General features: G+C 45.1%; 2 protein-coding genes across 3 annotated transcripts in view; both read left to right on the top strand.

The window, feature by feature from the left end:
- Positions 1–4,246, top strand: part of LOC309501983 (uncharacterized protein) — a 36,112-nt gene extending 31,866 nt beyond the window's left edge. For both annotated transcript variants that reach the window (XM_082174289.1, XM_082174290.1), the window contains exon 3: positions 1,680–4,246. In XM_082174289.1, the coding sequence (XP_082030415.1) occupies positions 1,680–2,677 (998 nt within the window). In that variant the 3' untranslated portion in view covers positions 2,678–4,246. The remainder of the gene's footprint in view (positions 1–1,679) is intronic.
- The window catches only part of LOC309501906 (uncharacterized protein), a 482,458-nt gene that overhangs the window by 156,192 nt on the left and 302,442 nt on the right, over positions 1–23,824 (top strand). The gene's annotated exons all lie outside the window — the stretch shown is intronic.

The following is a 23,824-nucleotide window of genomic DNA, read 5'->3' as shown; positions in this document are numbered from 1 at the left end:
GCACGCACTCTCACAAACTCTCACTCACAGACGCACGCACTCTCACAAACTCTCACTCACAGACGCACGCACTCTCACAAACTCTCACTCACAGATACACACCCTCACAAACTCTCACTCACAGATACACACCCTCACAAACTCTCACTCACAGACGCACGCACTCTCACAAACTCTCACTCACAGACACACACTCTCACAAACTCTCACTCACAGACGCACGCACTCTCACAAACTATAAAATAATAATAATAATAAAATAAAAACAATAAAAACAAATATAATGGATTGACCACCTGGTATGGTGTGTAAGGTATTTTGCAGCTCATCATTTCCGAGCATATAGTGAAGTTTCTCTTGAGTCATTTAGAGTAAAGAATGAAAAACCCCTTGTAGTGGTACTTGGGACAGACAAGAAAGTGTTTTCATCTTCTGTCTATCTGATTCATATCACAGTCTGCTAATTTAGTGGTAAGAATTTAATTGTTGGTTTTATTTATATTGTTGACCATTTATCGAACTTCCATGCCTCTTATATAGTAATTATATATTACTATGTACCAATTTACTAATGCTCAGACACACTCGGTCTCTCTCGCGCACTGTCGAGCGCGGACTCTCGGACACACTCGGTCTCTCGCGCAGTGTCGCTCGCTCGCGGAGTTCGCTTCGCTTTTGTCCAGTCTGGTGCCTCGTAGCTCTGCTCCGCTCCGCGCTCAACTCAACTTCTTTTCATCTATACTCAAAAATCTCTGCGGCTTATTGAGTGGCGCAATAGTCACGCGACACAATGAATCGATGATGAAATTCGTAATCTATTCTTTTAATAATCGATTTTAATCGATTCGTTGTTGCAGCTCTAAACCTATGAACCATGAATCGAATCGATTCTCTGTCTATTCAAAGATTCACAGCCCTACTTATAACACAAAAAAAAAGGGAAAAAAAAGGTATCGTTAAGTGCATGGACTCATTTGATTGAAGACCTTTTTAAACTTTGATCATGTTTGGAGGCTCTTATGTTTCAGCACTGCTGAGAAAAACTGGCACTCCAGCTGTAAAACAGTGCCCATGATCAAGTTTACATTGGTTGAACTTTTAAATGATATTGGAAAACAACATCACCGTGACGTGATCCCGGAAGTCCTATAGCTTTAGCTAATCAGCATGTCAATGTCAATCTATGAGGATTTTTTCAAGATCTCATCATCATGTTGTGTGTGGCTCGTTTGAACAGAGACAACCTGCTCTAAATAAAGATGTGTGATTTACTATGGAGTTACTTCTAATGCTTTGTGAAGCTACAAATCATAACATGGCGCAAAAGCCTTATCTGTATACAGTTTACATGTGCGTTAGCAGCGACTTTTTATAGTTTTACGTCATTAAAAATTCTGATCAGTTTGTGAGATCGGCAAAATTTAGTGACAATCGATCGAGTCATAGAATTTTATTATAGGCATATACCGATCTGCCGATAATCGATCGGCGGAGCATCCCTAGTAAATATTATTAGTGACTGAACTGATTGTATTGGTGCAGTTCAATAATAATATGACTATTGTAATTTTCACTGGATCAGTTCATGTGTTCATCTGGAGCCCTGATGTTTAACCTCTTGCTTTCTGCCATGAAACTGTGAGTCACTTGTGTTTTTTATTTGTCTGAACTGATTTTAGACCTGACGGAAGTGAAGGTGGAGTGTGAAGAACTGAATGAAGTGGAGGAGGATCATCAGTATCAGAGACCTCAGAAGATCATAACAGGAGAAAAATCATTGAGTCGCTCACAGACCGAAAGTGATTTCTTCCAGAAAAGAACAGGAGCCAATAAACCACCATTCATCTGCCCTCAGTGTGGGAAGTGTTTCACACTCAAAGTGAACCTTAAAAGCCACATCAAAATCCACAGCGGAGAGCGTGATTTCAGATGCCCACAGTGCGGCAGGAGCTTCTTCAAAAACGCAGATCTGAAGAGGCACCTGCAAACACACAGCGGGGAGAAGCCGTTCAGCTGCCCTCACTGCGGTAAGAGCTTCACACGCAAAGAGAGCCTGGAGAATCACATCCGAATCCACACCGGAGAGAAGCCTTTCACCTGCCTGCTGTGTGCCAAGAGCTTCATACGCAAAGGACACTTCAAGAACCACATGCGCGTTCACTCCGGAGAGAGGCCGTTCACGTGCCACGTGTGTGGGAAGAGCTTCACGCAGGCCACCATCCTCAAAAATCACCAGCACTCGCACTCGGGAGAGAGACCGTTCGGCTGTGGCCAGTGCGGGAAGAGTTTCATTTCAGCCAAGCACCTGAAGATACACCAGAAAATTCACCAGAAGGTTTTCTTGTGCTCTTTCTGTGGAAAGATGTTCTCGCAGCTGGGCTACCTGAAAGAGCACCAGAAAATACACACCGGCGAGAAAGCTCACATGTGCTCGGTGTGCGGGAATAGCTTCTCTAGAGCCAAATATCTGAAAGAGCATCGAAAGGTCCATACGGGAGAGAAACCCTACAAGTGCTCACATTGTGCCAAGAGCTTCAGTCAGTCAGGGAACCTGAAAATACACGAGCGAGTTCATACCGGAGAGAAGCCGCACCGCTGCCCGCCGTGTGGAAGGAGTTTCGTCACATCCAGCGCTCTGCTGTCTCATCGAAGGAAATGTCGCCAAAAGTTGTCGTAGTGAGCTGAAGTCAGTAGTGGGAAATTCTATGAACTGAAGTGTTATTTGCTTCTACATATTTGTGGACAGATACATTAAACATGTTAACTGTGTGTAGTGGCATTTGTTTCCATCCACATAATTATATGCAAATTTTGGGATATTGCATAAAAGAACGCTGGATGGAAATGTGTATACATTTTAATTTTAAAATGCACATAAATAACATGCGCTCAGTTTAGGTGAACAATTGTTTTATCTGATAAGAAGATATGTGACTAAAACTGCAATGGAAAGACATTTACCGAATAAATCCCTCGATGTGCAACAATAAACTCGGGCCAGTTGTTCAAAAAGTTTCATCTGGATCAGAATGATCTGGATTTGGAAATCCCATGTTCTGCTTTCCAGGATCAGGTCATCCATCTTATTTTTGGGCCGGTTTTTCAAAGCAAAATTCGATTGGATCACCATGATCCAGATACACACTTTTTCAGATTACCAAATCTGTATCTCCACATTGGGAAATATGGTTGGATGGTTTTGCATTCTCTTTTAGAAAAGAACAACCCATTTTTAAGATTTGATCCAATCCGATCTGGTCAGATTACTTTTGAACAGCTGGCCCCTGGTGACTTTGGTTCAGCAGAGACTGTGATTGGATAACTGCACTAACCAGCAGACCAATGGCATTGCAGCATCACAAATGTTGGTTTGGTGGACCTCTGCGACGTCTGAGTCACCAGTCTGTCTGTCACAAGTCTGTCACCAGAATGATTTGGTTTAATTCCCTCCAGAAGCATCTCACATGGTTGCGTTCATAAGAGAATATGACAGCATTTATTGGGTTTCATCTTACACTCTGAGATGCAACTCATTTATGATAGAGGGAAAAAGAGCTGATTGAAGAAACTTAAATTTTTTGTACTAATATTTTGTGCCAGTATCCCAGGAAGTGACAATTTTGTTCTCTTGAACACATGGGATGGAAACGCTGCTTTCCCTTTTAGTTGGTCATGTTCAACATACGTCTACGTGCTGATGTATTGGGATCGCGTCAGAGAGCCCCAATCATCTTCGGGTGTAAACAGAATGAGCCAATGCATATTGGCAGGCAAGATTTGCATCTCGCGCTCCACCCCGAAGCGCGGGTATAAATAGGAAGCAGATGCAAGCACCAGTTGTCTTTCACCTCGGAGTCGAACAGATCATTCTGTATGTTGTCTCTAAGAGTGGTATAAATACAGTCAACCAGTGTGTCGAGTGTTCTTGAGGAAGAAGTCTTTACTGCAGTGTTGGTGTTACGGCGTATGCTGCGGTGGTTGTGAGCTCTGTCACGGGGTGAAGAATCACTCGACAAGGCAGGCTTAGTGAAAAGGCCCCGGAGGGTGGATTTTATTTACAGTGCAAAAAATAAAGGTGAAGGAAGACGGTGATCCGGTGAGTGATGGCTGGTGCTCCAAGTGCTCTGCAGTGTTCAATCCAAACCGAAAGTGGGTGTCCAAACGTGCTCCAAAAGAGGTGGGCTGTCGGTCACTCGCTGCTTTCTGAAGGGAACAGAGAGAAAGGTTAGTCCAGCAATTCATTCAGCTCGAGACCATAGTCTGCCTGTCTGCTCAGCGCGTGCTGCTTTTGTGGCTGTGGGCTGATGAGGTGCAGCTGTGACCGATCAGCCCGCTGTGAGGACGTGCAGGTGTTTTGTGTTTGTTACCAGGGCGACGCTGATTCCTTTGAGGACGCTCGTCACATTCCCCCCCCCTAAGCGTCGTTCTGGTCCTGTGAACATATGGAGATAGTAGGGGTGAAACTAGGGGCGGGTGGGGAATGACCCCTGACAGACCTGCATAAGCTGTCCATATCCGTGAGAGACCATCAGCGTTCGCGTTGGCGGCCCCGGCCCGATGTCGTACCTCGAAATGGAAGTCCTGGAGCGCTAGGAACCAGCGAGTCACCCTGGCGTTGGTGTCCTTGGCGCGGGCCATCCATTGAAGAGGCGCATGGTCTGTGACCAGGGTGAACTTGCGGCCTAGGAGGTAGTACCGGAGCTCCAGGACTGCCCACTTGATGGCCAGGGCCTCCCTCTCGACGGCGGCGTACTTCCTCTCGGCCGGGGACAGCTTCCTGCTGATGTAAATGATCGGATGCTCCTCACCTTCCTGGACTTGGGACAGGACGGCTCCCAGTCCCGTGTCGGAGGCATCCGTCTGCAGCAGGAAGGGGCAGCCAAAGTCTGGAGCGCGGAGTACCGGTGACGACGTCAGTGCCGCTTTGACCCGGGCGAAGGCCTCTTCAACGGCTGGGGTCCAGCATACTTTCTCCGGCTGCCCCTTCCTGGTCAGGTCTGTCAGAGGGGCGGCTAAAGAGGAGAAGTTGGGGATAAAACACCGGTAATACCCTGCCAACCCCAAGAAAGCTCGTACCTGGGTCTTTGTCTGGGGTCTCGGGGCGGAGTGGATGGCCTCTACCTTCTTCTCCTGGGGTTGTATAAGGCCTCGTCCGACACGGAACCCCAGGTACTTGGCTTCGGAGAGAGCTAGATGACATTTTCGGGGGTTGGCGGTGAGTCCAGCCCGCCGGAGCTCCGAAAGCACCCTCCGCAGACGCTCCAGATGTTCTCCCCATGCCTCGGAGTGGATCACGACGTCATCGATGTAGGCGGCTGCGTAGGCTTGATGGGGCCGCAGGATGATGTCCATCATTCGTTGGAAGGTCGCGGGGGCCCCGTGCAGGCCGAAGGGAAGGGTCCGGTATTGCCAGTGGCCACTGGGGGTCGAGAAAGCAGTTTTAGGTTTAGCAGTTTCGGAGAGTGGTACCTGCCAATAGCCTTTGGTGAGGTCCAAGGTGCTGATATACCGGGCCCTTCCCAAACGGTCCAGCAGCTCGTCGACCCGAGGCATGGGGTACCCGTCGAATTCGGAGACTTCGTTCAGGCGGCGGAAGTCGTTGCAGAAGCGGAGGGTGCCATCCGGCTTTGGAACCATTACAATGGGGCTGGACCACGGGCTCCGGGATGGTTCTATTACCCCCAACTTTAGCATTTTTTGGATTTCCTCCTCAATAGCCTGCCGACGAGCTTCCGGGACACGGTAGGGCCGTTGCCGGACGACGACTCACGTTGGTCTGCCCGGGCTGGGTTGAGAACACATCCTGGAACTGACTGACCAGGTGCTGCAGCTCCGCCTTCTGGGCAGCCGATAGATGGGGGTTGACGTCTACAACCACGGGATCGGTGAGACTTAGGGCCGCCACTTGGTCCCGGGTCCCCACCCACTTCTTTAGGAGGTTAATATGGTAGAGTTGCTCTGTCTGGCGTCGACCAGGTTGCCTTAGGCGGTATGTGACTGGCCCAATCCTTTCCAACACCGTGTATGGACCCTTCCAGGAAGCCAGGAACTTACAGGCAGAGCTGGGGACCAGGACCATGACGCGGTCTCCCGGCTGGAACTCCCGCGGTTGGGCTGCCCGGTCGTAATGGCGTTGCTGCGCTTGTTGGGCTTTGCTGAGGTGTTCCCGGACTAATGGCATCACTCGATCGATTCTCTCTCTCATTTGTCGTACATGCTCGATGACGGTGCGATGAGGGGCAGGCTGCTGCTCCCAAGCTTCTCTGGCGATGTCGAGGAGCCCACGTGGTTGGCGGCCGAACAGGAGCTCAAAGGGGGTGAAGCCAGTTGAGGCCTGAGGTACTTCGCGGATCCCGAAGAGCACGTAGGGAATCATGAGGTCCCAATCCCGCTTATCCTCCGCCGCCACGCGTCTCAGCATCTGCTTAAGGGTCTGGTTGAACCTCTCCACGAGCCCGTCCGTCTGAGGGTGATAAACCGTGGTCCTCAACTGCTTCACCCGCAGCAGCCTGCAGAGATCGGCCATTAGCCGGGACATGAACGGTGTTCCCTGGTCAGTCAGTATCTCCGCAGGGATACCGACTCGGCTGGCCAACAGAAACAGCTCCTGGGCGATGGACTTCGCGGTGGCTTTGCGTAGGGGAACTGCTTCTGGGTACCGGGTGGCGTAGTCGACGATCACCAGGATGTGTTCGTGTCCCCGGGCAGACTTTGGCAACGGCCCCACTATGTCCATCCCGATCCGCTCGAAGGGCACCTCGATGATGGGCAGCGGGATGAGCGGGCTGGGGGGAGGAGTCCTGGGCGACGTGACCTGGCAGGTCGGGCAGGCTTGGCAAAACCGCTTCACTTCGGCCTCCAGGCCCGGCCAGAGGAAACGGTCACGGATTCGCTGGGTGGTGTTGGCTGCCCCGAGGTGACCTGCCATGGGATGAGAATGGGCCAGCTCCAGGATAGTTTCGGTCTTGGCTCGAGGTACCACCAGTAGTTTTTTCTCCTCCCCCCTCCGCTGTGCGACACAGTATAGCAGGCCATTCTCGACGACAAAATGCGGGAGAGGATGGGGCCGTGGGAGGACGTCATTTCCATCGATGATCCGCACTTGAGACCAGCAGTGCTTTAGACGATCGTCCTCCCGCTGTTCCTTGGCAAATGAGCCCCCTCCTGCAGCCTGTTGGTAAACATCAAAGAAAGGATTAGAAGACTGAGAAGGGGACTCATCATCTCTCCCGCTGTCGGAGGCAAGTAGGGCTGGTCTACGGCGGGGTCCACGCGGCCGCCTCCGTCTTCGACGGTTCCCCTCTGGGCTGGCAGGCTGAGTAGCGGCAGTGAGCAGTCTGTCGAAGCCCGGCCAGTCTCTCCCAAGCAGTACGGCCACCGGCAGGTCCTTCACCAAACCCGCCTCCACCGGCCAGGTGCCTTGAGGTGACGATATGGTAACTCTACGGGCCGGTACTTGGCGCGTGTCTCCGTGAACGCAGGTAATCGGCAGAAAACTCTTTTCACCGCTTCGGGGGGCACACAACCGCGACTGGATGAGGGTGACCGCACTGCCTGAGTCCAGCAGGGCCCGGAAACGTTTCCCCTCCACGACCACGTCCGCTTCAGGGGCTCCCGATGGTACACGCTGGTGGACGATGCAGCCTGCCAACCACGCACGCGGTGGTGTTACGGGTTCAGCGCTGGGCATGGGCTCGTCTCGCGGCGGGGAAACCGTCGGCCTGCTGACTGGTCGCGAGGTGCCTTCGAGCGGGCGCCGCTCCTGGACCACCCTCCGGGGAAACGGCAACGCTCGATCCCCAGCCTCACGGTGATGGATGGCATCCGCCAGCTCGATAGCCTCCACGAGTTCCAGAGTGTTGGTAGGGTTTCTCATGCCGACAGCTTGCCGAATTGGACGGGGAAGAGCACGGAGGAGGCGATCGACCACCACCCGTTCCGCTACCTGAGCTGCAGTGGGATTATCTTCCAACAGCCAATGACGAGCGATGCGGCTGAGTTCGGCGGCTTGAGCACGGGCTGGCACGCGGGACTTGAACTCCCATTCGTGAAACTGTTGGGCGGCGCAGATGGATGAGAGGCAGAGCCTCGCCAGGATTTCACGCTTGACTTCGTCATAATCTTCGGCGATCGCACAGGGAAGTGAAAAATAAGCCCGTTGGGCTTCTCCGGTGAGGAGAGGTGCCAGCGCGCGTGCCCAATCGTCCTCGGGCCATGCCTCAGTGAGGGCTGTGGATTCAAAGACTTGCAGGAAAGCCTCCACGTCATCATCAGCCGTCATCTTCGGCAGCAGGCGGGTTGCTTGGGCACGGGGATCAGGTAGCGGAACGCGCTGGGCGGCGACGGCATGGATGGCGGTCAGTTCTTCCTCCGTCCTGCCCTGGCGAGTGGCGAGATGTTCTACAATTTGTTGCTGGCGGATGCTCACCTCCGCGAGGCGTTGTAGAACCTCCTCCATTGTGGGGACCGAGCGCGCCGCTTTCCGTGTCCTGTAGTGCACACAGGAAAAAAAAGAAAAAATTAGGGGTTGGGGTGGTGAACTTGCCGGTGATTCTTCACGCACTTGCCCGCATTCTCCACCACTGTCACGGGGTGAAGAATCACTCGACAAGGCAGGCTTAGTGAAAAGGCCCCGGAGGGTGGATTTTATTTACAGTGCAAAAAATAAAGGTGAAGGAAGACGGTGATCCGGTGAGTGATGGCTGGTGCTCCAAGTGCTCTGCAGTGTTCAATCCAAACCGAAAGTGGGTGTCCAAACGTGCTCCAAAAGAGGTGGGCTGTCGGTCACTCGCTGCTTTCTGAAGGGAACAGAGAGAAAGGTTAGTCCAGCAATTCATTCAGCTCGAGACCATAGTCTGCCTGTCTGCTCAGCGCGTGCTGCTTTTGTGGCTGTGGGCTGATGAGGTGCAGCTGTGACCGATCAGCCCGCTGTGAGGACGTGCAGGTGTTTTGTGTTTGTTACCAGGGCGACGCTGATTCCTTTGAGGACGCTCGTCACAGCTCACAGCTCTCAACTGCTGTTTTCACAGCATCGGTTGGTTTAAGGGCATCTTTAATAACTGCCAGTGTCGCTGTGGCCATTTCCCCTGTGTGCTTCAGCACAGAGAGCTAATTCCTGAAAGAGTGAATGCGGGTGTGACTGTTTCTTTTTCAAGATGTCATTCCACCTGTGCGTTTCTGGATGCGGTCGTTACCTGGCACCAGCTGACGGTCACAGTCGCTGCATCACATGTCAGGGCATGCAGCACGCTGAAGCAGCTTTTGTGGATACCTTCAACGAGGTGGAGTCCCCTTACCTATACCTCGATCTAGTGTCTCTTCTGGCCAAAACCAGAAGAGAGCTACTTTGACAACTAGCAAGGATGATCTGAGGATTATAGTGAGGGCTTCCCTGCCCGGTAACCAATCCCTGTGGGCTCCTCACTCCTGATAGGGCCCAGATATGTGCCCAAGGTTTCTACCACTCCCTTTCGGGACCAGGTTGTAAAACTTGCAAGTGCTGCCCATGGAGGAGGCAGACCCAGACCTGCCTTTTCTCTGTCCCGTTCGTGCTATGCGCCTATACTTAGAACAAAAAGCCTCAGGACCCCAGACCAGCTCTTCATCTGTTACGGAGGCCAGCAGAAGGGAAAGGCTGTCTCCAAGCAGAGGTTGGCCCACTGGATAGTGGATGCCAAACCCAAGACGCACCATGCCCCCTCAGGTTGCGAGCCCACTCCACTAGGTAAAAAAAAAAGTTATGCCATTACCCTCCTATGGACTGGATGCATGCACCATTTCTACTCCAGGTGCGTTCCTCATCTAAGCTGGGTCCCATATGTTGTGATCCCTACGGTGATCCCATATGTGTATTCTCCCACGGTACGGCTCCCTGCAGCGAGCCTGTGTCTCTGAACGTTATTGCCTTCCCCCTACATAGGCCGGAGCCACCTCAGTGACATTCCATATGTTGTACAGCCCTGACCGGCCAGTCCTTATGTGTAACTCCCACGATACCTCCCTACGGGCAGGATGTGGCTTCTGCAGCGTTCCTCTCCCCTGAAAAGGGCACGCTATCCCAGTGTTATCCAATAGTCTGACTCTATGGTTCATGCGGAACAGCAGCAAAGACTTCCTCTGCGGATGTCCCATCTTCAGCCCCTCATGAGGCTTACACTGGGTGCTGAAAGGTGGCAGCAATAGGTGGCGTTATACTTGGGATCCCAATATGTTGGCATGTCGACGTATGTAGAACGTGACCGACTGAAAGGGAACATATCGGTTATGTATGTACTCTCGTTCCCTGAAGGAGGAACAGAGACGTACATCCCGTCGCCACCGTTGCTGGACCACCGCTGATGTGGTGTTTCTGCTTAGCTCCTCAGCAAAAAAACAACTGGTGCTTGCATGTGCATCCTATTCATACCCACGCTATGGGGCGGAGCACTAGCTGCAAATCAATGTGAATTGGCTTGTTCTATTAACACTCGAAGATGATTGGGGCTCTCTGATGTGATCCCAATATGTAAGTAAATTAAGTTACATTTTCAGCTTTTGATTGAAGCATAGGTCATGATTAACACAAGTCTATTATTTCTCCATGCATAGCCTTAACAAATCAAGTGTATACAAGTCATATATTTGTTTTGTGAGAAACAGAAAATGATTTATAAAAGTAGACACTAAAAACAGCATTTTTTATTGTTTCCCCCCCCTTTCCTAAATTGTAGACCAATGGATGAAGAAATTAACACAACAGTTTTCATTCATGATTCATGGCAGTTAAATTGTTTCTCCTTCTCTTACAAAAGAGGGTGATGTGCCTGTTTGTTGACATTCTGTTTTAATTTGTTAATGTGGAGCTCTTTTGATTTTACATTATTTAGGAATAAATGTAATTTTATTCACCAGATTGGAAGACCCACCTGGATCCAACAAATGGAAATCCAACAATTTCCTTGTACAGAAAGGAAATTCTCTGACTGCATGAGACACGGAAACCTCTTTTAATGTGTATGGACTTGAGATCATGTGCTGTAGAACAGGAGAGGCAACTGATCAACTTCTACAACAAAACAATGTAGACTGGGCCTCCCCTGTTAAATGAGTACAGCCTAGAGAAGAAGAAACTGTGAATGCATTAAAATATGCAGCTCATATAGTGTATTTCTGGTGTAAAGTCCTGGAACTGTGTTTGTCTTGGGATTTCCCTGGTCCAACAGAACAAGATAGAAGGTGGTTTTATAAATATCTGCTGTCATATGCGGCAATTAAAATGTGTAGTTCACACTTTAATCAGGCTCCGAGTTCTGTATTTTGGCCCAGAATACTCCCCCCTTATCTCTGGTTAGGATAGTAACCAGGCGAGTGAGGAGACGGGGTGGTGGAGGGATGCTGAAAACTGTCGAGGAACATAGGTGAGTCAGCTCTCTCACTCTCTATATATATATACACACACACATTTGGGGTGTAACGATACACGTATTCGTATTAAACCATTCGCTACGAGGCTTTCGGTTCGGTCCACATTACATCAAATGGCAAACGTAATGAAAGCGGAACGAAACTGCGCTACTCATTTGTGCTTTATCAGTTTTGACCAATATCAGTGCAGCGCGAGCAGATCTTGATCAAGTGACACTGTTACTACACAGTGCTAAGAGATCCAGTAAAGAAATCATTTGAATTCGCCACAGAAAGTAATAACTTCTCTGCGAGATCTAATGAGAAGCATTCAAATTTCTCCGTTATTAACTGTAGATCTCTATAATCCTACCCTTGTGAAAAAAAGTGCTCTAAAATGTACTTATGTAGTGGATTTCACCCAGCACCACAAATAAACCACCAACACCAGGCTCTTTGGGGGACCACGTCTGCAGTTTATTAAAGACAGGACAGGAATTAATTAACACACTCTCAGTTCTGTTGTCTCGGTCTCACTCAAATCCAAAGCTGTTCTAAACAACATTTACTAATTAAACTTTTTGGTAACACTTTAGAATACTGTTCCTTCATTAATGAATAACTACACAGGAACAAATGAGTAATGCATTAGTAACACTCAAGTAACTACTATTAACTAACAAGAAACTCTGATTAACGAATTAGTAAGTAATCGCGCTCAGATGAATGTAGTAGTTCATTATTAGCTAATCAATAACTACTATTTTTTTCATACCTCCCAGAGAACTACTATCTATAGGTTCATAATTAACATGAATAATGCATAATTTATAATAAAAGGTAATGGTAACCCACTAGTAATGACTCAAGTATTACTACATCATTTTAAAGGAACTACTAATTATTTGGATCAGTATTCTAAAGTGAAAAACATGATAACAACCTAATATTGACTGAAGTCATTGTAAACTTTTGAGATTTTTGTAAGATTTTGAATATCAATTCCTTCCAATGGATTTGGTAACACTTTAGTCATTACTAGTGTGTTCCCATGATCTTCACTTTAGAATACTGATCCAAATAATTAGTAGTTCCTTTATAAATATGTAGTAACACTTTATTCATTACTATCCAAAACCTTACAAAAGCCTTAAAAGCTTACAATGACTTCAGTCAATATTAGGTTGTTATCATGTTTTTCACTTTAGAATACTGATCCAAATTATTAGTAATTCCTTTAGAAGGATGTAGTAACACTTGATTCATTACTAATGGGCTACCATTACATTATATTAAACATTGTGCATTATAAATATTTATTAACCTGTATATAGTAGTTCTTATAGTCTTCAGTGAGGTATGAAAAATAGTAGTTACTGATTAGCTAATAGTGAACTACCACTTTTGTAAGGCTTTTGTAAGGTTTTGGATAGTAATGAATAAAGTGTTACTACATCTTTCTAAAGGAACTACTAATTATTTGGATCAGTATTCTAAAGTGAAGATCATGGGAACACACTAGTAATGACTAAAGTGTTACTGTGACAGATGGAAATAATGTGTTTTACCAGTAAGTCATAGTAAGCATTTGAATAAGCAGTAGAGTAAAAATTAATGGGTTCATAGTAAGGTAATTTTGCCATTCTCATGGTTTAATGGGATATTATATATTATGGTTAAAGTTGTTACTGTTAGTTGCAGCAGTTACAGTACAGTATTTCTCTTATTTCTTATTTTTCAGTTACAGTACAGTATTTTTCTTATTTCTTATTTTTCATGTGCAAAATGTGATCTAACAACAGCAGTAAGTGGGAACAAGAGTGTTGTAGTACTAGAGGGCTCCAGCAGGGGGAACGTGTGAGCTATGTTACGGTGCACCTCGCTTCCTCCCTTCAGTCATTACACACATGATATGAGGAAAGTTTGTGTATGTGCATCTTTCATCTTTCATTCAACTATCCCCCTTTTCAGGTACGAATCTTTTACAATATGTGTTATTAGTTACCAGGGTATGTGTACATGTGTTGAGGAGAGTGTTTTTAGCACAGTTAGTCGAACATTGTGAAGTTAGGACGTCAATTACATGACGACGAGAAAAACTAGCAAAATGAGTCTTTAGCAATGTTAACCGCGTGGATGAAAGAACGGCCCTTAGTAGCTATGCAGTGACGTTGCACGTGTCGTAGTTTTGGTCTGTAAGTTATACGGTTCTAAAATATACTGAGTATTATTAGAGGTGTAAAGTGTTATGTATGTATGTTATCAGCATAATTGTGTTTTGTATCTCTTGTGTATTGTCGTATTTACTCTGTAGTTAAAGGTGGGAAATACTTCTGCAGGTATAATTACTGACTAGAGATAATGGTTAGAATTGTATGTATAACGTATGGAATATTATTTTGTATGTAAACTGTACTGACTTTGCATATGTTTTTATATTCAGTCATTACACACATGATCTGAGGAAAGTTTGTGTATGTGCATTTTTCATCTTTCATTCAACTATCCCCCTTTTCAGGGCTTTTACATTACCAAATCCATTGGAAGGAATTGATATTCAAAATCTTACAAAAATCTCAAAAGTTTACAATGACTTCAGTCAATATTAGGTTGTTATCATGTTTTTCACTTTAGAATACTGATCCAAATAATTAGTAGTTCCTTTAAAATGATGTAGTAATACTTGAGTCATTACTAGTGGGTTACCATTACCTTTTATTATAAATTATGCATTATTCATGTTAATTATGAACCTATAGATAGTAGTTCTCTGGGAGGTATGAAAAAAATTGTAGTTATTGATTAGCTAATAATGAACTACTACATTCATCTGAGCGCGATTACTTACTAATTCGTTAATCAGAGTTTCTTGTTAGTTAATAGTAGTTACTAGAGTGTTACTAATGCATTACTCATTTGGTCCTGTGTAGTTATTCATTAATGAAGGAACAGTATTCTAAAGTGTTACCAACTTTTTTTTACAATGTCTCTTTTCATTTGTTTCCTTTCACAACATGCATCACAAATTACATTTGATTTAATAATTTATAATACATTATATGTTAATAATTTTAGCAATAATAGGGATCACAAAAATGTGCATGTGCAGTACTGCCCTAATGAAGCAGTTTATTCTGCAAGGTGTGTGTAAACTTTTGACTGCTACTGCGTCACCCCAAAGTGATGAATTACCTTAGTCATCAGGGCCACATCATAGTAGAATGCTGGGAAAGGTTCCTTCACATTTTCCTCAAACACCAGGATTCCTTTGACCACATCTTCACTGACACTGGGCTTTAAAAAAAGAAAATTTGTATTCCTACTTTATAGGGAATTAAACATAACTTTATCTATTACAGAAATATAGATAAATAACCCAAGACCCTTGCAAATTGAGAAAGATAATCTTCAATTGTTCTCATTTTGCCTTGTAAGTTTCAGCTTACTGTACACATCTTTCATGAAGAATGTTCCTTTATTTACCACGGTTGACACAGCAATGCTGCTGCCCTTTTCCTTTGGTTTGTTACCTGGATCTGTAAATGTACAGGTGGGAATTTATTACTTGCAAATGGAAAACATTCAAAGCATTTAAACACTTTTACGATAGTTAGTGATTTGATAGCAGTGTTTTAGCTTGATGAGTGTGTGCTGTCTGTCAGGTTTCTGTCACCTTTAGTCTAGTGTGTTTCTTGGTTTTGTGACAGAGCCCTGACACTCCCGTTTTCTCCTGTCTTTGTCTGTGTCTTGTTGTGTTCTGTTCTGCACGTGGTCCGTGTTTGCCATGTTGTGTTTCTGTCTTGTGAAGTGACGCACGCAGCCAGTGTTTCTTACTGGCTGTGTGCGTTCATGTTATCTTGTTCTGTGTGAACACTTGGCTTATGAGTATCCCTCATAGCTGAACAGGGAACTTGAGTGTGTCTGTCAAAACAGGAAACTCGAGTGGGACCATCTGAATAGGCAGATCAGACTCGAGGAGAACAGGAATCAGGGTGAAAAATGGGAACAAAATGAAGGTGACAGTCCCAATGGGAGTTTGGCTGCCAGTATAGTGGGCATGGGTCTGGCCAGCCTTCAGGTAGGGAATAAGGGTCATGGTGAAACAGTTCCAGGGCTTAAGAGCGGGCTCAAGATAGGCTTCTGGGCAGACAGTGGGCTCTGGGATGGTCTCTGGGCAAGCAACAGGTTCTGGGACAGTCTCTGGGCAAGCAGTGGGCTGTGGGACAGTCTCCGGGCAAGCAGCAACCTCCAGGCAGACAGCAGGCTCTGGGAAGGTCTCAGGAGTACAGACAGGACAGGAGACTAGCTGAGAGATGTGTGCTGCCCAGGCACGCAGGGCAATCATGACATAAAAGGCGAGGTTTGCCCTCTGGGCCATGGCAGGATTGACAGGGGAAACGGGTGGCTCAGGAATAGTCTCTGGGCAGGTAGCGGACTCCAGGGCAGCCTCTGGGCTGGGAGCTGATGATGTGTGAGTGCCCAGACACACACAAGGGCAGTGACATAGAGAGAAAGGGCAACCTCTTCAGACATGACAGGGAATTCAGGAACCGATAGGCTTGATGTTTTAGAGGAAGCCTTCCTTCTATTTCTCCATCTACGTTGGCAGGGCAATGGCATGGAGATAGCTGCTTCTAGGGGAACAGCAACATTCACGGCTGTCTCTTGGAAAGCAGCAGCATAAATTAAGCATCTGTTGTTTAACCCTCTGGGGACCAAAAACGCGCCCGCGCGTTTTGCTCGTTTTTTTTTTTAGCAATGAAAAATAAACACAAAATGCTCTGTTAATTTTGATCTTTCATTTTCGTGTAATACATCAATCGATCCTGTTCAGTTTCTATTTTTTTTCTGTATACTCACAATACAAATAAAGTGTTTTGCTTTTTGACAAATAAAGAAAAACTAACATGATGCTATTTCTGCCTTCTCTCTGTCAGTAAACTCCCATTTGAAACGCGTTCGAAAATTATCTATAACTCCGCGAAAATTCAGTCAAACAGGCAAACAGACCCACGGGCATAAAGCTTGAGATCGCAGCTTTTAAATGAAGTCATTTATATAAAAAACAAATATTATCAGCTTCTGTAATCTGTATAAAAAGAGAGCGACTCCAGTCGAGCTCATTAGGAGCCATTCAAAAGTAATTTGACCACGCCCCGGAGAGCGCGTGCTATTCAAACGCAAATTCTGAGAACCATTTCAGTCTGTGAAACGCCCACATCAGTGTAAACAAAGAGGCATAATATAGCCTACCTTATGGAGAAAATTTTCCGTGCTGATATGAGGAGCAGATCCCGCTGAGGAGTGAGGTAGGCTAAGTTATCCTTTCTCAAGTGTTAATGTGGAATAACGTTATGGAATAACGTTGTAGGCTTATGTAAACAAAAAGATGAATCGCGTTTCTATAATATGAATAGCGTTTCTGTGAGATGAATGAAGGGTACATATTTGTAAAGACTGTTTAGCCTAAATATGAATCGCGCGTCTGTGTGTGAAAGAATAAACTGCTTTTACAGTTACAGTTACTGCGTTACAGTCAGGCGAAGTATGAAAGACAACATTTTGTTGACTAGATTTGGGTACAGTTTTTACTGTAGAATATACTGTCACATCAAATAAGCTTTTCTGCTCATATATATAAAATACTATTTTGTCAAAAATAAAGTCATAGACTAAGATGTTCCAATGTTGGCTATATTCAAACTAATGAATACATATGATAAAATGTAGGCCTATAATCTTTTTTTTTTTTTTTTACAAAGAAAGAGTACTTTTTTTGCAGAAATATTGCTGAAATTGTAATTATTGTTGTAATTGTAACCTTTTTAATAAAATAGCAAAACATATTTACAAGATAGATGTAAGCAAAATCTTAAATGGTCAATATAAGTCTTCTTCTAAATATATAGGCTATTTTGTCCTTGCATTGTGGCTCAGTCAGTGTCACACCTGAATGAATGGCTAATTATGCAGAGTCATTATGCAGAGTGGGTGGGACTGGGTAATCTAAGGTGTAAACTACTCCTCCCCCTCGCATATTGGCTTTCCAAGCAAAACCTGTTTTACACCATTTAAATCAATGTATTTTTTTTTTGTGAACGATAAAGCAAGACTATTTTCACATAATTTTGAAGCTAGAACTCCAAGAGAAAACATCCATTAGTCAAAAGTCTTGTGGGCACATATTTTGTATGAGTTTTGTGGTCTTATTTCAGCAACTTTCATTTTTATTTTTTTAAATAACCACGCATAAACATTATTCTCTTAAAAATACAAACATCTACATACATGTTGCTCGCATATTATGGTAGGCCTGTTTGTGCTATATAGAGTGAATTTACACCTTTGCCATTAACATGTTTATAAATAACTGAAAAAAGCACAAATGTCAGAGCATGTCAGAACATCTCAAGGGCCCCAAAAACAGCTTGGTCCCCAGAGGGTTAACAGAGCTCAAATAGGCAGGAGACGGGAAGAGGAAGGTGCCCGTTGTCCGCTGAGTCCTCTTGTGGCCAGATCGCTATGTTATGTGTTTAGGTAATGGTTGAAGTGAGGACTCAAGGATGCAGAAGAATATGGGCTTTATTAATATAAAAGTAAAACACAAACAGAAACTACCCCGTGGGGGAAAACACTACAGGCGAGAGTTGACTAGGCAGGAAACATACACAACAGGCATCATCAGACAGGCAGGGTAACAACAGCATGTAACAATGTGCGAGAACGATCTGGCACAGGACAGCAAGGGGAATAAATTGGACAGCAAACAAGGCAGGTTACCAGCCCACTCAAGTTCCCACTCAGGCTGCCGCCCCGAGTCAAGCATCCTGACCCCCCTGGCCTTCAGCCAGGTATCCAGACCTGCCTGATCCTCCTTGGTTTTTTGCCAGGACTTCTGACCTGCCTGAGCCTCCCTGGCTTCACCCACCCTCCCCTCTATGGTCCCTTCTAAAGACTTGATTATTTTTTATTTTTTTATATATATTTTTTTGTGTTGACTTGGCTCCCCATCCTCCCTGCTCTTGTCTGTTTTGTTCTCTTGTCTTGTGTTGTGCGCCTTCCCTTTTTAGAGGGAATAGTGTCAGGGTTCTGTCACCTTGGTCTACTGTGTTTCTTGGTTTTGTGACAGAGCCCTGACACTCCCGTATTCTCCTGTCTTTGTCTGTGTCTTGTAGCGTTCTGTTCTGCACGCGGTGCGTTTCCACGGCCACGTGCTCTACTGTTGTGTTTCTGTCTTGTGAAGCGTCACATGCAGCTAGTGTTTCTCACTGGCTGTGTGCGTTCATGTTATCTTGTTCTGTGTGAACACTTGGCTTATGAGAATCCCTCATAGCTGTGTGTTCGTGTCTCGTTCTGTGTTAGCTCATGGCAAGCGATTGGTTATTGCTGGTCATGTGCTTGTGTGTGATTCATGTTTAATGTGAGCACATGGCTTGTCTCATTATGCTTCCCTGTGCCATGTCCCTGTGCCATGTGTCTTGTCTATTGTCTGACCCTGCCCATATTGTTATCTGATGTCCTCTGCCAGATCGTTGTTGCACACTGTTGCATGCTGTTGTTACCCTGCCTGTCTGATGATTCCTGTCGTGCATGTTTCCTGCCTAGTCAAGTCTAGCCTGTAGTGTTTTCCCCCACGTGGTAGTTTTTATTTTATTTTTTTACTTTTATATTAAAGCCCATATTCCTCTGCATCCTTAAGTCCTCACTTCAACCATTACCTCAACCCATAACAGCAGTCTGTACAACAATTAATGTCAAATCTTGTGACATCACCTCATCAATACGGGTCTGTGATTCCACACAGCTTGCACTGTATCTCCAATAACAAATATGAACTGATCCTGCAAAATAAATATATAACTCTAGATAAGCACAAAAATATTACATATTAGAAACACAAATAGAAACTGAACAATTCACTCTTCAAATGCAAATATATATATGTTACGCTATTAAGAGCGAAGTGAACAGTGTTTGTGCTGCTTTGTTGCGTTTATGCTCCTGCTGTTCCTTCTGTTTCCCCTAGAGGCCACGTTGCGTCCCGCTGGTTGCTGATTGTGGGTTGGGCAACCTCTATAAAGACGCCCTGTTTGACGTCCGGTCTCTCTCTCGCTCTCAGTTCCCATCCGCTCCTGTCGTAGCGTAGCTCCGTGGTGTCTCGCTGCACGGCTCGTTATGTTCCTTTTTGAGGTTTTTGTGCTGATTTAATGATTTTGTTTCACGAGCACGTTCCCGGTATGGGATTGATTTTTGTTGTTTTTAGTTTATAATTTATATTAAGAGCTGGTGGTATTTTGGTGATGGGTTTTCATGTTGTTAGTTTAGGTTTAGTTTAGTGTAGCAGTTAGAGGAACCGGAAGACTCACAACAAAACTTGTTTTTGGTCGGGAGGCAGGCAAGTTTTACTTTCCCTGTAGATATATGTGGTCAGGGTTTTTCTTTCTGTCTGTTTTCTTTTGTTACTTTATTACCACCTTGCTCTGTTTATGTCAAATCATTATATTTCATTAAATTAAGTTGTTATGCACTGTCACTGCGTCTCTATGGTTCATTTGTATGTTATGTTGTATAATATAAATGGGGGCTCGTTTAGCCGGGTTTTGAACCATATTTATTAAGTCAGATTTTCCCTTCGTGAAAATCTTTTTCCGTGGTGGTCGCACTGCGCGCTGTGAGTGCGCATCAGCTTGTTTGGATCGCCCTTTGTTCTTTTTGTGCTGTAGATTTTCTGTGACTTTTTTTTTGTGTCACTAAATTTTGTGTCACTCGCAATGTTTGATTTAGACGCGTTTATTCTCGCTCCTTCACAGGATATTTTGTTAACTGTTACGCGTGATGACCTTGTTAGAATTGCTGGCCACTATAAGCTTGAGGTGAGTGGTAGCCCTCTTATCTTCAGGATAAGCTTGTTGAAGATTTGTGAGAACTTGGAGTGTTTGGGAAAGTGTCTCCTGATGTATCTACGTCACCTGACCAGGGAAAACGTCTTCCTATTGACCATTCACCTTCACCTAGTAAAGCAGCACTAGAATTGAAACGTTTACAGTTAAGAAAAAAGGAAATTGAATGGGAACGCGAAAAAACTAGATTGGAGGCTGATAGACAGACAGCACGAGAATGAGAAAAAAGAGAACATGAATTGAGATTGAAAGATCTTGAGTTTGCGCAGGCATTACGTATTAAAGAACTCGAGCTGAAGGCCCGTGAGGCTGGTGTTCCATTCAAGCCAGATCAATTTGACATAACTCGTAACATTCGCCTCGTTCCACCTTTTAGTGAGAGCGAAGTTGATACGTTTTTTGCACATTTCGAGCGCGTAGCAACGACATTTAAATGGCCCAAAGAAATTTGGACCATGACGATCCATTGTGTTTTCACTGGAAAAGCGCAGGAAGCTTATTCCTCATTAACTCTCGAAGACGCAGCAGATTACGAAAAAGTCAAACATGCTGTTTTATGCATCTATGCTCTTGTGCTAAAGGCTTATCGACAAAAGTTTCGTAGTTATCATAAACCTGAAGCTCTCACATATGTCGAGTATGTTAGAGAAAAATAAATGCTATTTGATCGCTGGCTTAGTTCTCAAGAAGTAACAACTTTCCAATCTCTTTGTGATTTGATTATTCTTGAAGACTTTAAAAACGGTCTTCCTCAAACAGTCACTACCCATGTTAGTGAGCATAAGAATCTGACTCCTGCTCGTGCAGCCGTGCTTGCTGATGAGTATGTAGTTCACACATAAGCGTGTTCCTTCTAATTCTAAATTTTCACAAAACGTTTCTAGTCATCCAAATGTGTCCAAGATGTCTAGAGAAACCGTGCCTGTTTCTGCCCGCTCTCCAGACTGGCGTTCGTCGGTATCTAACGCTACAGTTCCGACCTGCGCCTACTGTAAGAAACGTGGTCATGTTCTGGCTGAGTGTTATTCTCTAAAGTGTACAAATAAGGCAGCGAGTCAACCAGCTTCTTATAGATCAGAGGTGGGTTTGTGTGTTTCGAACTTGCCTGTGAGTAGGGACGACACCAATACTGACAATCACAGTTTTGCACCTTTTATAATGGATGGCTTTGTCTCTTTGCCCGGTGAGCCTAGTGAGCGCTTAAAAATTCCGGTAAAAATTCTGCATGATACTGGCGCCTCACAGAGCTTTATTTTGCAAGATGTGTTGCCTTTCATTGATAAGACTTTTACTGGTGATCGTATTCTTGTACGTGGATTCGAAATGGGTTATGTTAACGTCCCTCTGCATGAGATTTCTCTTATGTCTGACTTAGTTACTGGCAATGTTACCGTGGGCGTACGCCCGTCCTTGCCTATTAAAAACGTAGCGGTGCTACTTGGTAACGATTTGTGTGGTGGAAAAGTTTTGCCTTGCCCCATAGTGTCTCATGCATCCCCAAAAATATGTACTGATGACCTGTCAATTAACTTCCCCGAGGTTTTTCTCGTGCTATGGCGAGAAACGAAAAAGAGAATGAAACTGAGGATCAACTTGATCTTAGTGATACTTTTATTGCTCGACCTTCACTCTCTAGCGATAGTGATTTACTTTTGAATTCTGCATCACTGCCGTTTCCTTCTGATGTTCCTAATTTGTCTATGTGTCGAGAGCAGCTTATTAAGGAACAGAAAATTGACCCGTCTCTGTCTTCTTTTTTTTCAGAAGCTATGTCTGAAGAAGACATTGAGCATTCGCCGCACGGCTATTTTTTACGAGATGGTGTCTTAATGCGCAAGTGGAGACCTCTTATGGCCTCAGCGCAAGATGAGTGGAGAGTTCTCTTGCAAATTGTTGTCCCAGTCTCTTTTCGTGATAAAGTTTTGAGTTCAGCTCATGACCATCACTTCGCGGGTCATCTCGGCGTAAATAAGACCACTGACAGAATTTTACGCCATTTTTTTTGGCCAGGTATTAAAAGAGATGTCGTGAGATATTGCCGAACATGTCATTTATGTCAGGTCACTGGTAAACCTAATCAGGTGATTCCGCCTGCACATTTACAGCTGATTCCTGTTACGTCTGAGCCCTTTGAACACGTTATATTAGACTGTGTTGGCCAATTGCCTCAAACAAAGTCTGGGAATCAATGGTTACTCACCATAATGTGTAGCTTGACTCATTTTCCAGAGGCCATTCCGCTCCGTAAAATCACAGCTCCTGTCATCATTAAAGCCCTGATGGGTTTCTTCTCTCTTTTTGGCCTTCCGAAAACCATTCAGACAGACCGCGGTACCAATTTTATGTCCCGTGTGTTTGCACAAGCTATGCGCCAGCTCGCGGTCCACCATGTTACATCCAGCCCGTATCATCCGCAAACTCAAGGTGCACTCGAGAGGTTCCATCAAACTTTGAAAAATATGCTCAAGTGTTTCTGCCTCGAGTTCCAGCGTGATTGGGATGAAGGTGTACCCCTTGCTCTTTTTGCTGTGCGCGAGGTAGTACAAGAGAGTTTGGGTTTTAGCCCGTCAGAACTTGTTTTCGGGCACACGGTTCATGGGCCTTTAAAGCTGTTGAAAGAGTCGTGGCTCGCTGAGCCTAAAGAGTGTCTCAGTTTGTCTGATTATGTGTCCAACATGCGTAATAGGCTCAGTCGTGCATGTCAGTTGGCTAAAGATAATTTAGGTCTCTGTCAGAAGAGAATGAAGCAAAGGTTTGATCAGAGGGCTGTTTCTCGAAGTTTCAGTCCTGGTGATAAAGTTCTTGTGTTGATTCCTGTGATGGGCTCTGCTTTGCAGGCTCGTTACAGCGGGCCTTATCGTTTTGAACGGCGAGTGAATGATTTGAATTATGTCATCTCCACTCCAGATCGAAGGAGAAAGACCACACTATGTCATATTAACCGTTTGAAGTTGTATTGTGATCGAGGAGAAGGTTCAATTTCTGAACTCAAATTTCCTTGCACTTCAACTGTCATAAATGATGATGCTCGCGCAACGGAAGTGGCGCTGTCCAAGAAGTGTGGTGCTGAAGTTGTTTCTTCGCTGGTGGTTACGGCACAAGCTGAAAATACGTCTCCGTCGGTACAACAGGGTGCTGTGGCGAGTGCTTTGTTGGAAGATGAGGGTCGTACTCCATCGGTTGAGGTTATTGAAGGGAGAATGAAGAATTCTGAGGTTTTTAATGACCTAGATTCATTTTTGTCTAGTTTATCCACATTAGAACGTAATGATTTAATCTCCTTGATTAAACAACATGAGAATTTATTTCCTGATGTGCCTCGTCGCACAACGATAATTGAACATGACATTGATGTGGGGTCCACATGTTCAATCAAACAGCATCCTTATCGCACAAACCCACATAAAAGGTTGTTGTTTCAGAGTGAGGTAAAATTCATGTTGAAAAATGGCATTGCAGAATCTACTAATAGCCCATGGAGTTCGCCATGTTTACTTGTTCCAAAGAGTGATGGTTCCATGCGTTTTTGCACAGATTTTAGA

Source organism: Leuciscus leuciscus, assembly GCF_965113295.1.
Source record: "Leuciscus leuciscus genome assembly, chromosome: 6".
In the NCBI taxonomy this organism is placed as follows: Eukaryota; Metazoa; Chordata; class Actinopteri; order Cypriniformes; family Leuciscidae; genus Leuciscus; species Leuciscus leuciscus.
The sequence above is the reverse complement of the archived record's forward strand: the minus strand, read 5'-3'. Positions and strand labels throughout refer to the sequence as shown.